The sequence below is a fragment of the Alligator mississippiensis genome, chromosome 7 (assembly GCF_030867095.1).
Source record: "Alligator mississippiensis isolate rAllMis1 chromosome 7, rAllMis1, whole genome shotgun sequence".
In the NCBI taxonomy this organism is placed as follows: domain Eukaryota; kingdom Metazoa; phylum Chordata; order Crocodylia; family Alligatoridae; genus Alligator; species Alligator mississippiensis.
The window spans coordinates 23043715-23059285 of NC_081830.1; the positions used below are offsets into that span (position 1 = coordinate 23043715).

General features: G+C 43.0%; 1 protein-coding gene across 2 annotated transcripts in view; it reads left to right on the forward strand.

Annotated features, from left to right (window-relative positions):
- DOCK5 (dedicator of cytokinesis 5) overlaps positions 1–15571 on the forward strand; it is a 146313-nt gene that overhangs the window by 95931 nt on the left and 34811 nt on the right. For both annotated transcript variants that reach the window (XM_006276811.4, XM_019482453.2), the window contains exons 24-34: positions 529–599; positions 1623–1729; positions 3494–3630; positions 4687–4782; positions 5905–6003; positions 9682–9776; positions 10659–10737; positions 11920–12020; positions 12418–12476; positions 13061–13215; positions 14801–14886. In XM_006276811.4, coding sequence (XP_006276873.1) covers positions 529–599; positions 1623–1729; positions 3494–3630; positions 4687–4782; positions 5905–6003; positions 9682–9776; positions 10659–10737; positions 11920–12020; positions 12418–12476; positions 13061–13215; positions 14801–14886 — 1085 coding nt within the window. The remainder of the gene's footprint in view (positions 1–528; positions 600–1622; positions 1730–3493; positions 3631–4686; positions 4783–5904; positions 6004–9681; positions 9777–10658; positions 10738–11919; positions 12021–12417; positions 12477–13060; positions 13216–14800; positions 14887–15571) is intronic.

Here is a 15571-nt window from a genome sequence, read left to right on the forward strand (position 1 = left end):
CCAAACTTTGATGCCTACGCGGTGATGCCCCATTCCTACTGCAGCACAGGGCAAGAAAGCAAATGGGAGAGAGCTTTCCTGCAGGAAAGCCTAAACTAGCATTGCTGAGAGACATTTAGGTGTAACATTGATGAGGGCCCAAGATAGTGTCACTTTAGGACACTAAACCAATTGAATTTATTGGTATTTTCCTTGTTAGGCTTCAGGAGGCCTAGTTTCTAATACAGCAGTACGTTCATAGCCAGAAAGAAGAAATAGAGTGCTTGACTAAAGTGCCTTCACTTGCCACCTTATCAGCTTTTCCCTACAGATACGTGGTTGCTGAGTCTCTTTGAATGCATAAAGACTGCAGGTGTTTGCATGTCTGGTCTCAGTAAAACCAGATCTGCCACTGCTGCTGTGAGCCCTGTACAGTGACTTTGCACCTTTTTAGAATGAATGGATTAATCTAATTAATCTAATTTGCCTCCTTTTGCATGTGTACATGTATATTGTTTGTTCCCCCCCCCCCACCCCCCCCCCTTACAGGGTGCAGCTCTGAAGTACTTACCAAGCATTATAAATGATGTCAAGTTGGTGTTCGACCCTGTTGAGCTCAGGTGACTGTTAAGCATTATCTAAACCTATGAAAAACAGTGAAACTTTTGCGGGGAATTTTAGATAGTCTTGTAAAATAAACAACTCTGTTAATTACAAGCACCAACTCCATGAATTTGGGAGGCTTCTTAGAAGGGTGTAAAGGAAGACACAGAACAGTCTTCTACTGGTAATCCAAAGGAATTGGGATGGATCCATCTGAGTTTACCTGTGAGTTCTGAGGCTTTGTCCAAACCTAGAATTCAAGGGATGCCGAGTCATGTGGACAAAATCCAATCTGTAAATTTCCACAAACTTTTCATTATTATTTGTGAGGTTCCCAAATAGCATGCCATGAATACATGGCAGTGAGAGAGACAAAAAATGTATTTGTTCAAGAACTGTGTAGTGCTGTAGATTTCCTTTCTTCAGTATAAAGAGTGTTCCTTGTACTGTCAGTTCCACGTGCCTGATTTTTGATGCAAATAATCTGCAGATACAAGTGAGAGGATTTCAGATGTATGGTATACCCTAGGTAGGATTTAAAGGAGTCATCTCTTTTTAACTAGGGGATATTAGGAAGGTTATGCCTCTCACAATCTAAATGGCTGTATTTCATGTTACAGCAGTCCTATGGAGTAGCTTTGCAAAATTCAGTTTGCTTAGAGTTTTTTTTTTTTAAGGAGGGGAGTGGAGGCGGGAATTTAAAATACAGTATGTAAACATGGGAGCACAAAGAGATTCTGTGCCCTGACTGGCAAGATTTTGTGACAAGCTTGTGCATCTCATACTGGAACACAAGGTTAATTGCCTTGGGCTGTGCTCAGTTTATTGAATGTTCTTTAATAAGCTGTGTGAAACCACATAACCTGAGAGTCAGTATCAGTTTACCTTAGGACCGTTTTCACAGGTGTGATCACAGGTGTCAACACAGTGACACAACTGCCTGAGCAAAAACTAGGTGCAGGGCAGTGTTAACAATAGGTGGAACAATGTCAGAGGCATCGGATAGTGACCATCTGTCTACTTTGTGGTTTTGGTTCTAGCATTCTCTTCAGCAAGTTTATCCAAAGTATCCCTGAGAACCAATTGGTTCGTCAAAAACTCAACTGCATGACCAAGGTAGTGGAGAGTGATCTGTTTAAGCAGTCGGGTGAGTAGCCTATCAAAATCTTCAAGTACTTCAAAGAATGCATCTTCCCAAATGAACAACTGTCAGTCAAGCCTGTCTCTCGGCTGTGTAATCAGTGATACTGTCTCTTTCACATACCTACTTTAAAGGTTCCATTACCATTAAACCTGCAAGGAAAAAAGAAAGCTTTGACAACAGTTGGGCAGTTGACTAATTTTGTCTCATTGTTTCCTTCTGTGTCTTTGTCTGTGTTCACCAGTTGTCTCTTGTCTTAGGGCCTTGTTACACGTCGCACTGTGAGCTGCACAAATGTTGATTGGCATAGTGCTAGCTTGCAGTCGCGCCTTCCACTTGTGTGGCACATCTGTGGGGAGTGTCCACACCTTAATGGAGCAAGAGCTGAGTTATGCAGATCAACCCTGGAGTGGTTTAACTTTGAGCTGTGTGATGAGTGCTTTAAGCCACATAAAGGTGTTAACGCACAGACAGTCCAAGGATTAAGACATGGGTGGGCAATTATTTAGGCCCATGGGCCACATAGGGACTTTTGGGGAGCTGTTGCAGGCCAGGTCCGCACCCTCCCTCACCTGTGCAACAGCTTACCAAACCTCCCTGTGTGAGGTAGGGCCATGTGGGTGGGGAGCTGGCATGGGCCTGTGACAGTTTCAGAAGGGGCAGATCAGCCTGAGGAGGAGCTGGAGCTGCTGTCTGGCCTCAGCCTTGGTGACCCAGGTGCAGAGGCAGCATGGTGGCTGGGCAGAAGCTGCTGCTGGGCACAGGGAAAAAGTGGGACCTGGCATCAGATGTGGCCACCTTTCCCTTCACCTCTGCCAGGGTCCTTCTTGCTGTGGCCATCTGGAGCCTGTGCAGGGCTGCCCTGTGGTTCCTCCCACAGCTGCTGCCATCACCAGCATCGCCTCTGGGCCAGTTCGAGCCCCCTGTGGGCAGTCACATTAAGAAGGGCCCAGTGGTAGTGAGGGGAAGGCGGCTGTGCCTGCTGCCAGGTCCTGCTCTTTTCCCTGTGCTCAGCAGCAACTTCTGCCCAGCCACCAGTACTCCATTGTGGCCAGGGCTGGAAGGTCCAAAGCAGGTGCTGCAAGGACCCTGACCACTCTCCCCTCCCCCTCCCCACCCCTTGCATAGGTCAGGTCCAGGGCTGTGTGCTCAGGTCCTGCCTACAGGTCCCGACTGGTCTCCAGGGCCAGTAGTGGTGGCAGCTGGAAGGACCTGCCACTGCCAGGAAATGGAGTCCGGCCACAGAGCCACCCTAGCCCCACTGCATGCCTAAGGGTGGTAGGACATGCCATGGGCCGGATGGTACCAGAGCCAGGTACAAGCATGGGACCCGTCATGGGCCAGACAAAGTCCCCCCCTGGGCTGGATCCAGCCTACGGGCTGTATTTTGCCCACCATTTGGTTGTGAGCTCCAAGAGCCACCCAAAATTAACATATAACAGAGCCCTTACACTTGGATTGCAAGCTCTTTGGGGAAAGGATTTTTTTTATTCTGTATCTGTATAGCACCATAGGGTCCCAAATTGTAATTGAAAAAGAGCCATATCTTTTTACTGTATATGTTGAAAGAGAAAGATCTTTTGCACTGTATTTCACTGGAAGTGATGTAACTTGAGCTGTAATATGCCTGCTCATATTCAGTTGATTTATCAGTTGCATGATTTAAATATTAGTAAATGAGTGAAGAGCAGAAAGTTACCTTGTTGTGGTGGCTAATACTTCTAGTGTCCAAGAACTGTCTACATGACATCATCCTGTTACATTTTTCAGAATGCAGAGATGCGCTTCTGCCTCTGCTGATAGATCAGCTAAGTGGTCAGCTGGATGACAAGTCAAATAAGCCTGACCATGAAGCCTGCGCACAGCTTCTTAGCAACATGCTAGAAGTGCTGGATCGGAAGAATGTGGTAAGCATGGGCTTGGCTCTTTTCATATTTTCAGGGGTGTAAATTAAGAGAGACTCCTTAGTCAGTGAGGTGACCCTGGCTTAGGTTGAAACATAAACCGGGTTTCCTAAGAACCACCAATGTTAGTCTATGTGGTTAGTAAGCCCAGTGACTGATGGAAATTTTGCTCTTTCTGGCTTTTTAAGTTTATTCAAAGATAAATTAGATGATATAAAAATGGAACCTGGCTACTACACTAATGAAAAGACCAAGTATTCTCCTGGCCCAAGACCAGGGTGCTGCTCCCAATCCTGCGACTGACTTGCTTTGTGACCTGGAGCAAGTCACTTTATCTCTGTTTTCTTGACTGAAAAGGGAGTGGTGCTTGCGTTTTTTGTGAGGAAGAGAATGGTGAAAGATGGTGACTTCAGAAAGTGCTGCATAAATGCAAATGATGCCAGTTATCACCATTTATCTTTGTCTGCATTTCTATTAATAATGCTTTACATGGTAATAAAAGCTGATTCCTGCATGCTTCAGAATATGGCAATTTGAGGTGGCCAGTTTGCAAAGGCGGGAAAAGGGAATTGATAAATACAAGAAGCAAGTTCAGTTTGGTCTTGTCACTGACCGGCTGTCCTCAAAACTTTATTACATTCCTCTGCCAGAGGGCAAAAGCACAAGCAACTGTGTCACTGTGTTTTGTCCTATGTGCTCCCTCACACCCAGGGCAGGGAGCATTCAAGGACAGGTGAGAGTAGTAGATATGGCTAGGTCAGCCCCAGAGAGGCTGATTCCTCTACCAATACAACACTCATATGCCAGTCTGACCCTGGCATAGGAAAGATGCAGCACCTCCTGTCATATTCTCTGTGTTGGATGGAGGGATGAATTTGTCCTTCACAGAGTAAAAAATGCTAGGTATTTAAATCCATTGTGCAAAGAATCTCATTTTCCTAGGGTCATCTCAAAATAAATAGCCACTGTCAGCTTGGCCTTTGTGTACACAAAGCTTTTTATAGAATAGGCCATGCTAAGATTGAGCTAAAACAGCCTGTGCTTGTTCAATATCCTCAGGGGCCTACTGCAGTTCACATCCAACTGATCATGGAACGTCTGCTAAGGAGAATAAACCGGACAGTGATTGGAATGAACAATCAGTCTCCACATAGTGTGAGAGTCTTCTACTTGTTTCTGTTCTTTAATTTCTTCCCTTGCTCTGATACCTCATCAAAATGGTGCCTTCCACTGTAGTCTGTTCTCTTGGGGACTGCAGTGCATACTGATGTGTTATTAAAAATGTGTTTCCTGCAGCATAATGTGGTTCTGCAGTTGGTTGTCGGATGCTTCCTGTCCTATTAAAAGTGGTTGGGATGGCGCTAGCAATTAGTAATACAATCTAGAACTTGTCTCCTTAGACACTCAGTCTTGAATCAAATCCTGGTCCCTAATGAGTTAAAGTTTTTACTGTTTGTCTTGGTTCCTAGTAGACGGGCAGTCATACTGCAGAACTGGTAATTTGTTGGTACCCATGTTGAATGGCTGAAGTACCCTCATCTGTAATTGTCCCTTTGAGTCTGGAAAGGAGAGCAGGTTGGTGGGAGAAGTAAGAGGAAGCATTTACCTCTCCTCAAGCCTGCATGCCTTTGTGTATGGATGGATACAAGAATCTGGGGCTTTCAGGCCAGCACTGAATTAATCTTATGAAATGAGGCTTTGATGTTGGCTTTATTCAGAGAAATAGTTTCTTGTAGTTGTGTTTAGATAAAAGCTTTGAAGGTACAATAGCAAATGGTTATATATGGGTGGATGTGGGGGGTCCTGAATTGTCATTTCTGCAGCAGTAGTGGAATTATCAAATGGTTGGTGAGGTGTAATGCTGTTTTCTGTAGAAGGACACTTTTTATTAACCAGGTTGATCTATTGTCCTCTGAACCATTCTATTTTTTAAAGATGCTGCTTTCCTTTATTGGGAGTAAAAGGATTTAATTTTAATCTCCTTTCCACTTCCAAAATGCCAGTGCTTGAAGGAGTTGTCAGTCTCCCCTCCAAGGTAGGCTTAAAGCTTAAGCCCTCTGACAGGTTGCTTCCAAAGTTGTATGCAGCTCTCAGGCATCCATGAAACTTAGCATCACATTACTATTTCTGCGGGGAGAAAACGTGTTGTTCAGAGTCAAGATTACTTCATGTGGTTGAAGTCAAGTGTGTGCTTTTAGTACTTTGCTGACTTGGGGCCTTTATGCAGGAAGATAACTGACCAAGTAAGTAATTTTTTTTTTAACTTTTCTGTTCCAGGGTATTTTTGTAGCCTGCATGACAGCCATCCTGAGACAGATGGACGATTTCCATTATAACCACTACATCAGCACTTTCAAAACCAGACAGGACATTATCGTAAGTCAGCTTGGCTGGGGCTGTAGCCCAGTCTGTAAAGCATCAAACACTATCATTTCCAGCTGTTGCGTTAAGTTCAGGTTCTTCTACAGAATCCATCCCTCATGTCTGGTGCTTCAAGTCTTAGTTAGGTACTTACTTTGCCCCCGCTGGGTGGAAGAACCACTGGCTGTTGTTCCCTCAGCAGAACAGCAGACTAGCATGGTTACTGTCTCGGACGGCCGGAGCCGACTCGAGGTGATTTAGAAATTGCTCGTTCGTCAGGGCGGGCTGGTGAATGGAGAGGCTGACAAGGTTTAATGGTTGTAAAAACTTTACTTACGTCGCGGGTGGTTGCGACTGAAACGGTCCGGTCGTCTGAACAACAATGTGAGGTGCTCCAGCTGGCGAGGCCAAAGCCAGCAAATCCGTCTGTAACTTAAGCCGGCGGGAAAAGGGTACATCTGGGATTGCGCTCGGCGACGGGAAGAAGGATCGATAGGTGATCAGTCTATCGATCAGCTAGCCGCAAGTCAGATCTCTTTCGAGGCACTCTGCAGCGTGCTCAAAGTTCTTCGACTTGGGCAGAAGTCGTGCTAATTTTTAAACGGCCAGCAAGCCAATTACCAGCCGCCACGTGTGAATAATTTAGCACTAGCCAATAGCGGGACACACATCTGCATTCGAATAGCGGGAACTCTTTGCACTGTGCACTTCTGTGCTGCAAAGGGAAAATGAACCCTGCAAAGACAGCTGCAAATTGGCAGGAACTCCCTCCTGCACACGGGTTCTTTATGCAGCAAAAACCTTCGCTGTGCAAGAGGCTCTCATGTCACAAGAAAATTCCATAGTGCCGAGGCACCAAAATCACTGGGTTGTGACAGTTACATGGAGTGAAAACAAATGATTTACGGATCTCTAAATTTGTGTAAGAGAGAAAGTGGGGACAAACATTAAATGAGAGAATAAGGATGGGAAGATTAGGGGTGGGTTTATTTTCCATTTCCTTTTTATACTTGGGTTCTTGACTTCTCTACATCTCTCTTGGTCTTTAGGGGGGTTTTTTTGTTGTATAGTTGAGCTAGGAGCTTGGATACTCGTTTTTATTTGGTCATATGGAAAGCTGGCAAGCTTGGGGCAATCGCTAAACTTCTGAAAATGTGAGGTATTAATAGATCCACTTGGTGTGGTTGCCCCACAGTCCATACTGGGTAAATTGGGGTTCCACTGGGGGTTTGTTTTAAATTCAAAACTCAAATCGGGTTTCTTATAAGCTTTAGGTTATTGTCAGCTGTTGGGAGCAGGAGCCATCCTTTTGTTTGCACAGCACCTAGCACTGGGGCCTTGATGCATGATTGAAAGACTTTAAGTACTGCTGTGCTATGAAAACGTTGGTGATAAACCTTTTGGAGAAACACTGATCAAGCTTTGGGAGAATCTAGGCCCTGTTTAGGGTGTGAAGCTGCAATTTTAAAATTTCTTAAGGGAACTGGACCTCTATCCCCTGTAAAATCAAAGGGAACTGTCCCTTGTCCCTAAGCAGCATTGCAAATTGTACCTTGGTGTTAAAACCCTAAACAGGTCTTGGTTTTTGCATGGTTCCAGCATGGAACTTGGTGAAACAATTTTGCTCTTTGCTTTTATGCCTGTGGAAGCTACAGTGCCAATCAAATCGGTGTTGCCCCTCCCTATATACCAACCCAAGAAAGCCTTTGCACAAACCTTTGTGGTGTGACTCTTCTACACAAACACAACTTTTGATTTTTTTTTTTTTTTTTCCCCTGACATTTACTGTCAAATTTAGTCCAGTATTCGTATTTAGAACATGGGATTAGCTAGAGGGTGCAGTTGGTTATCTCTGTATTTGCTGTCAGAATCTCTTGTGTGCTTGGCAGGGTGCTTTTTGTGCTTTCATGGTTGGTTATAAATAATCGCATCCGATCTGTTGAGCAATATGGCCATCTACAGGAGAGACTCATTTTTGTCACGTAAACTTCTAAACTGAAAGCTACTCAGCTGAATAGTAGATGGACAGTATTCAGCAACTAAGTCTTGAATTAGTTTGTAATTTTGACAGAATTCTTGCAAAATATTTATCTGAATAAGCAAGCTCATGTAAATAAGTGTAATAGCCTTATCAAAAGAATCAGTGGAGTAATTTTTGTCAAGGTCAATTAGAAACATTTTTTTCTTTGGGACAAGACTGTAAGGGCAGCAAAACTGATAGAACTAGGAAAAGTTTGTTGAACAGTCTTACGGTGTCACTGAATCCCCAATTCAGGAAAGCATTCTTCAGGAAGGGAATTTAGTCACATTTGTCTTAATGTGACTTCAGCACTGGGTAAAGGTAAGCTTGTGATTAAGTGTTTTACTAAAATGGAGAAACTTAATCTTGTGTTGCTTGTTTGTTCCCTGGCTCTGCTCCTTCTGAATCAGGAGTTCACGTTTCTTTTTTATTTACAACACATGGTTATGTACAGCTTGTGCCCTAAGACAAACCAGGAAAACAAATTGGCTTGAAGATGCATTTTAAAGAGAGACTAACCTAAAATTTAAGTTTGGATTCTAAGTTTTACTGACCATAGCATCTATAGAAGTATGTCCATGAATTTATTTAACAAATAATACCAAAGGAAATGGTATTTTCTTTTCTTTCTCGGACAATTTAAATAGTCATTCCCTTGTGATATCTTCAGCTCAGACGTTGCAATGTTGCTGCTTGAGTTAATGTAGTTATGAGAGAATTCTGGTCTGCAAGGTGCCCCATGTCAAGCTGAAACCTTTCCATCATTCCCTGATTTAATAAGGCCTAAAGGCATTCCTATCTGTTTTTTCACTGCATTACTGTTACCTGCCTGCTCTTTGGAGCATGCTGCTCAGTACAGCAGCAATTTTTTTTGTTGGTGGTGAACTTTGTAGAACAATGACCTCAGGTGCCCTGCATTAGTGCTTGAACGCCACCTACTCAGAACAGAATCACTGTAAAAGGGGGGTGTGGGCCTTGACGCTTTGCAAAGCAAAGTTTTGTCCTTAGTCCAACTTCTTATATTTTAAATAGATCACACTCTTCATCCTGCAACTCGGCATTTCTGCTTTGTGTAGGCTAGAACTTAAGATGTGATAGCTATAAATGGAACAGTTTAGCATGGGTTAATAGTGTCTTGCCCTGTCTGCACTAGATACTTGAAACTGAACATGTGCTCATTAATACATTCTAATATTCTTCTAAATTGTAGACTAGACAAGATGTGCATTAATGGGGAATGACAAAGCCCTCTCTAGTTCAGTGTACAAGATAATTCAGTAGCCTTATGCTCTTTTCCCCTTCCTGTATTTGGAGAGAAGCATTAGGGCAGAAGTCCTTGAACTCTCGTTTTGCTTTTAAATGGTTATGGTCCTTATGCATTAAGGTGCCCCCACAATAAATTCTAGCTTCCAACAAAAAGAACAGATTTAATTAAATGAAGGGTATAGATTTGCTGGGGGACTAGTTTTGCCTTTTGTGCCTGAATGGATGAGATGTCAAAAATAATGTAATTAAAGTGAGACAGCCCGCAGTAAAAGATTCTTCTCAAAAGCACAGCATATTGATCAATAATCAACAAAGTCTGACATTGTACATGTTAGCATCCTCCTGTATTTCCATGGGACTACTGACCAGTTTCTTGTATCCCTCCATGCTGTATTTTTCTTCTGCAGGACTTCCTCATGGAAACCTTTATTATGTTTAAGGATCTGATTGGAAAGAATGTCTATGCAAATGACTGGATGGTCATGAACATGATGCAGAGCAGGTAAATGGTTTGTACCTGTAACCACTGTTAATTGAAGGCTTTTGCACCTGGTTCAGAACTGTATCAGCTCGTGATGAAGGCGATTTTTGCACCAGCACTGCTGCCAGTCATTTGAATATTCAGGGTTTTCTCCTCGAAAGGTTCAGGCTGACATGAGTTAGCTTTGATTCACTGTATAGTAGTGGACTGTTTCTGAAGATTTGTCAGTCTGCAAACTCTGTCTTCTTTCTGAGGAAGTCTGTGCAAAAATATGGAGTCTTTTGTGAAGAGATTTTGTTTCTCTCCCAGAGTTGCTGATGTACATCTAAGAAGCCTCTTTGCTTTAAATGCAAGGGAAGTGCTCCTGTAATTAACTGGAAAAAATAAAACTAAGCTGGATAAAAGGGGCTTCAGGGACTCTTGTTAGCCTGGGTGGGATTTAGAACAGTCAGTTTTATTTTTCTCTTTTGTTACAGACTTCTTAAAAGACCTTGGGTGAGGAACTTAGCCTCTCTGCCTCAATTTCACATCTGTAAAAGGAAGTTACATGGAGAAATTTGCTGTTGTTCCGATAGTGCTGTAACGGTGGCCACAAAAGTACCATAGATAGATGGACCTCCAGTGAATACACTGTATGGGATGCTGCTGCATTGACCTGGAGACTAGATAACCAAATAGATCCTAGATCAGGGTTTCTTCTGTTTAGAAGCAGACATGTACCTTTTCCCTCGGTGCCCCTGGATGGAAGGGGAGATGAAATAGAAGGAATGAGCTGGAAGAGCTTCACTTCTTGATGTCACTTATTCTTGGCTTCTGCAAGCATACAGAGAAGAAGCAGTAAATCTAGGCCTGTACTGTTTCTTCCTCCATGGGTAACTCCACATGTGGTGTTTTACTTTCCAGGGTTTTCCTTCGAGCTGTGAACCAATTTACATCTGTACTCAACCGGTTCTTCCTGGACCAGGCAAATTTCGAACTTCAGGTAATGATTAAGTTAAACTTAGACATAGATTATTCTGAACTCTTTTGTTGTGAGGAACTCCTGATTCAGGATGGGTTCAACATGCAGTGATGAGACATTTGTATCAATATGGGCAAGGATGTGGTACCATGTCCGCTTGGCGGAAAACAGCAAACTTGGCATTAATGGGAAATTTGTAACCTGAAGTGGTGTCTGGAATTCATGAACCGTTACTGCTCTATGGAGGATGTTCTCCGATCAGCCCGCAAGCATAATATACCAATAACTTGGCTAAAATAGGAGCTGTGAGTGAAACATTTTCTTACTGCCTATGTTTTTGTAAGTTGTCTTTAGTTTATTTGCACTTGGGAGAGTTTTAGCACTAAAAACTCTTATGGCAGCATGGTTCAGTGGCTACAGTATTGTAGTTGGTTTCAGGTGACATATTCCATTCTCAACTCTGTTGCAGACTCCTTGCATGACTAAGGAAAGTCCTTTCAGTGCTTTGCATCTCAGTCTTCTGTTAGTAACATGGATGTATGGTAATATTTCCTTGCTTTCACCACAGTGCTGTGAGGATAAATACAAAAATAATTTTGAAGAAATCATGTTACAGAAATGGAAAACTTTATATTTGTAATATTCCTAGTGCCTGAGTAATTAAACAGTCCCTCATGGTACAACACACAGAGCAAAGGACAGAAAGCTGGATCTTGTTGCAAAGAGGCAACAGGTAGATACAGGCACAGGAGAGCACAAGGAAACAGGGAAACACACTGCTCAGCAACAAATTACAGGAAACCAGCTGCCTTAACTGTTGGCAGTCTTTTTTTCCCTTCTTAAGGGCATTAGGATAGAGGAGAATTTTAAGGAGAGATTTGATACATGTAGGTAAGTCTTGAGGCCTTAGCATTTTTAAGTGGGTCAGGCAGAAATGAACAGAGCTTTATGGGCTGATCTGGTAGCTTTTATTCCATGTTTACTTCCATTGATGACCTCATCTCATCTCATCTCATCTCCCCCCTCCCATCCAGCCAGCCCCCTTTGTGGTGAGGAATTTTGGGTCATTTTACCCCATTTGTTGTAACTGTGTTTCCTCATTGTCTGACTGGGAGTCTCTAGCAATGGGGGCTATAATCTGTTGTGCTGCATGTTGCTCTTCTATTTTATATTTTCCTCACTTTAAATATTTATTTTCCACAGCTCTGGAACAGTTATTTCCACTTGGCAGTAGCTTTTCTCACTCATGAATCCCTCCAGCTAGAGACCTTCTCACAAGCCAAACGCAACAAAATTATCAAGAAGTAAGTTTGAAGCTAATTGTACTTGGTCCTTGTTGCTTTTAGAAAAGAAATAGCTAAGAACATCCCACAGAATCCAAAGCTGGACTCTGTTCCTGGCCAGGTAATGATACAGCCACACACAATGGACTGTTTATGTTGGTTCATTTTAAAAGAAAGAAATCATTACAAAAGAAAGCTGTACTACTGCAGGGTCTGAGATAGGAGGGTAGTTATAGCCTTAGTTCCCAAAAGAATAGATTAAATGCTTCCCTATAATGCAGGAAGAACAAACTAAAACCACCAAGTACAAGGTCAAGCTAATAGATTCTATGGCTGGGCTGTTAAATTTCCCTGACAGCTTTGCAAAGTGCATTTCAAAGCATGTGGGCTTTTCATCTTTCTTTCTTTTCCTTTCTAGATATGGGGACATGAGGAAAGAACTTGGCTTCAGAATAAGGGATATGTGGTACAACCTAGGTGAGTTTCATATATGTACAATGACTCTTATTTTACCTCTGAAACTTCATTTAAATTTTTTCTCTCAGAAAACTGACTTGTTTGGAGTTTGTGGTTCTCCCAACCGTGCAGGTCATACATCCCTACAAAGGATCCGTTCCTTTTTTTTCTAGAAGCAGACTTGTCTTAGGCTCTCCTTGGAAGTCCAGGACATTGCATTACTGTTGTCAGTTGTATGTCAATCTAAACTTATGTTCATGAGTTCACATGGAGATCTTTCCAAAGTGTTATGGCACGTGAAAATCAAAAATGAGACTTGCAAAAGTGTGTCGGTGATTTAGGAGTGCATGTGGCATTGATTGTTGACTATATTTTTTAGAATCCTTTTATGAATTCTACTGAATTTTTAGAGCTAGAATCCAAAAAGCTGTAACCAAATTGTTGTCACCCATGCAGAGAACTCCTGTATTGTTTGCCTGAACCACCTTCTGATTACCTTGACATGACTGATAAACTTATAGCTGTAGATACAAGCATTTCACAGCGTCTTCCAGCACTTGCCTTTCATTAATTGGAAGCTGTGGCTAACCTTGTCTCTTCCACAGGCCCCCATAAGATCAAGTTCATCCCATCGATGGTAGGTCCAATCCTAGAGGTAACCCTTACTCCTGAACCAGAGCTGCGGAAGGCGACTATCCCCATTTTCTTCGACATGATGCAATGCGAGTTTAACTTTAGTGGGAACAGAAACTTCCATATGGTAAGGGACCCTGGACTCAACAGGGCAGATGTTTCATGACATGCTTTCTTTCCTGCTTGCCAAAAATAACTTTTAAAAGCCTTTATGCTCATGTAGCACAGAGCACTTTGGGATGCTTTTTCATTGCACTTGGAACAGGAACAGAGCCAGGGCTCTTGGGTTTTCTTTCTTGGTTCTGCTATTCAGCATCCTTGGCTTAGTCAATTCACTTCTCTGTTCCTGGGTGTCTACATCTGTGAAGTGGATACTTCATAAACTAATGTTAACTGTCCATGTTTATTGTAGCAATAGTTCTCATAAGGCAGGCTTTTTAAAACTAAAAATATTAAGTTGCTGTCATGAGAATTGGTTGAGAATGAAGTCTCCCACTTCAAATAGTAATAATTCATAGCCCTTGGCCTCCTTAATCTGAGACTCACAATACCTCAGCCAGTACCAGTAACCCCATTTTATTGAATGAAGAAGGGTGGCAGTGAGACGTGAAGCAACTTGCCTGAAGCTACATGATGGGCAGAGTTGGGAATAAAATCTGGGTCTCCAACTCCCAGCCTTATGCTAATTCCACTGGACCTTTTAGTTTATTGCTAGTCAGAAAACACTGGTAGGGAAAGAAGAGAAAAAAGGCCCTTACTTTGTCCCCAGTTATCTTTTCAGCTGTAACAATTGTTAGTCGGGGCTTCTCTTCGTTTGCCTCATGGGACACTAGCCATTAGCATCTCAGCTGGCAGGCAGGGGACACTTTAGTTATGCTGCAGACATTCTTCTCCCTGGAGATGGTAGGAATCATTCATCCAGGAGGCAGCTGCCTTGACATTCTGCATTTCAGACAGAGGAGACTGTTGTCAGATGTGACGCACATCTCCCTGAGCACTGTAGGCATGTCAGTCCTTCCCTGGTTAGATCTCAGCTCATATACTCATAGGGGTGTCATTTCCCACAGGGTCATTGGTCTTATGGCCTTATCTGCCCCAGGATTTTCAAGAACTGCTGGAAATCTTGGGAAGTGCTTAAATACCATGGGATCTTGGAGCGCAGACATTTGATCCTGGTGGTAATTGAGTTCTAGCTGTATAAACACCCAGCTATCGTGGGGCAAGGGTGGCCCAAACCTTTGCAGGTTTGTCATCATTGCTTGAAGCATGAATGAGACTGTGTTTACACAGGGTCCCTCCTGTTTACATGCACACAGGATTAGCCTCTTCAGCAAACCTTTGTGCGTCAAGACGTTCCTCTCAGCATCATATTTAACAGCAACCTCACTGAGTGCTTTGCTCTCCTATGAGAGCACTGAATGAGGAGACATTTGTTAGGATCAGGGAGACATATCCCAGTGGGTCAATTTCTTGTGCCTATGAAATGGAAGAACAACTACTCAGATTTCCATGTTCCTTCCCTGTTGTCTTTTGTTTCTGTTTCATTATTTTTCCTCTGCTAAAATAATAGAAGCATCAATGCTTTAGCTTGCTCATTGAGATCAGTGCCTGATGCTGGTGCAGTTCAGAAACACCTGCTACAAATATGCCATGGATACACTTTGTGCTCTAGGAATTTATTCTGATTTGGGTTTATTTTTTTGCTGCCTTAGTTTGAAAATGAGCTGATAACCAGACTGGACCAAGAAGTTGAAGGGGGTCGAGGGGATGAGCAGTACAAGGTTTTGCTGGAGAAACTGTAAGTGTCCAAAACAGAGATGGCATGCCATTGTCCCCAGAGGACCATGCTAGAATCATAGAAAGTTAAGTTGGAAGGGACCTCAGCAAGTCATCTAGTCCAACCCCCTGCTCAAGGCAGGATCATCCCTAACTAGAACATCCCATTCAAAGCTTTGCCTAGCTGAGTCTCAAAAGCTTCCAAGGATGGAGATTCCGCCACCTCTATGGGTAACCTGTTCCAGTGTTTTACTGCCCTCCTAGTAAGAAAGTTCTTCCTAATATCTAAGCTAAACTTCCGTTGCTGCAACTTGAGACCATTGCTCTTTGTTCTGTCATCTGCCACCACTGAGAACAGTCTAGCTCTAGTGGAGTGCATCACTGCATCCCACTTTGTGCTGCATCTGGTATCAAGTGCATGCCAGTTCTCTTGGTGTGCCTATTGGTTTCCCACCAGCGCTGCACCAAGTCAGCTCCCCTATATCCATTTTAAGGTGCAGCATGCATGAAGTGGGCATGCCGTGCTTCACTGTGGTAGTCTCTGGCATGCTTATTTCATGGTGTAGAGGATCATTATTATCTGGCAGTTCAGTTGTTTCTCTTTCCTAATGTTAGGAATTGTAAGTTCACTGCTCCACATTCGTGATCTAGAGAAGAAAAAGTTGCAATGATCTTAATACTGATCAGGCACTGCCAAGACTGATTGA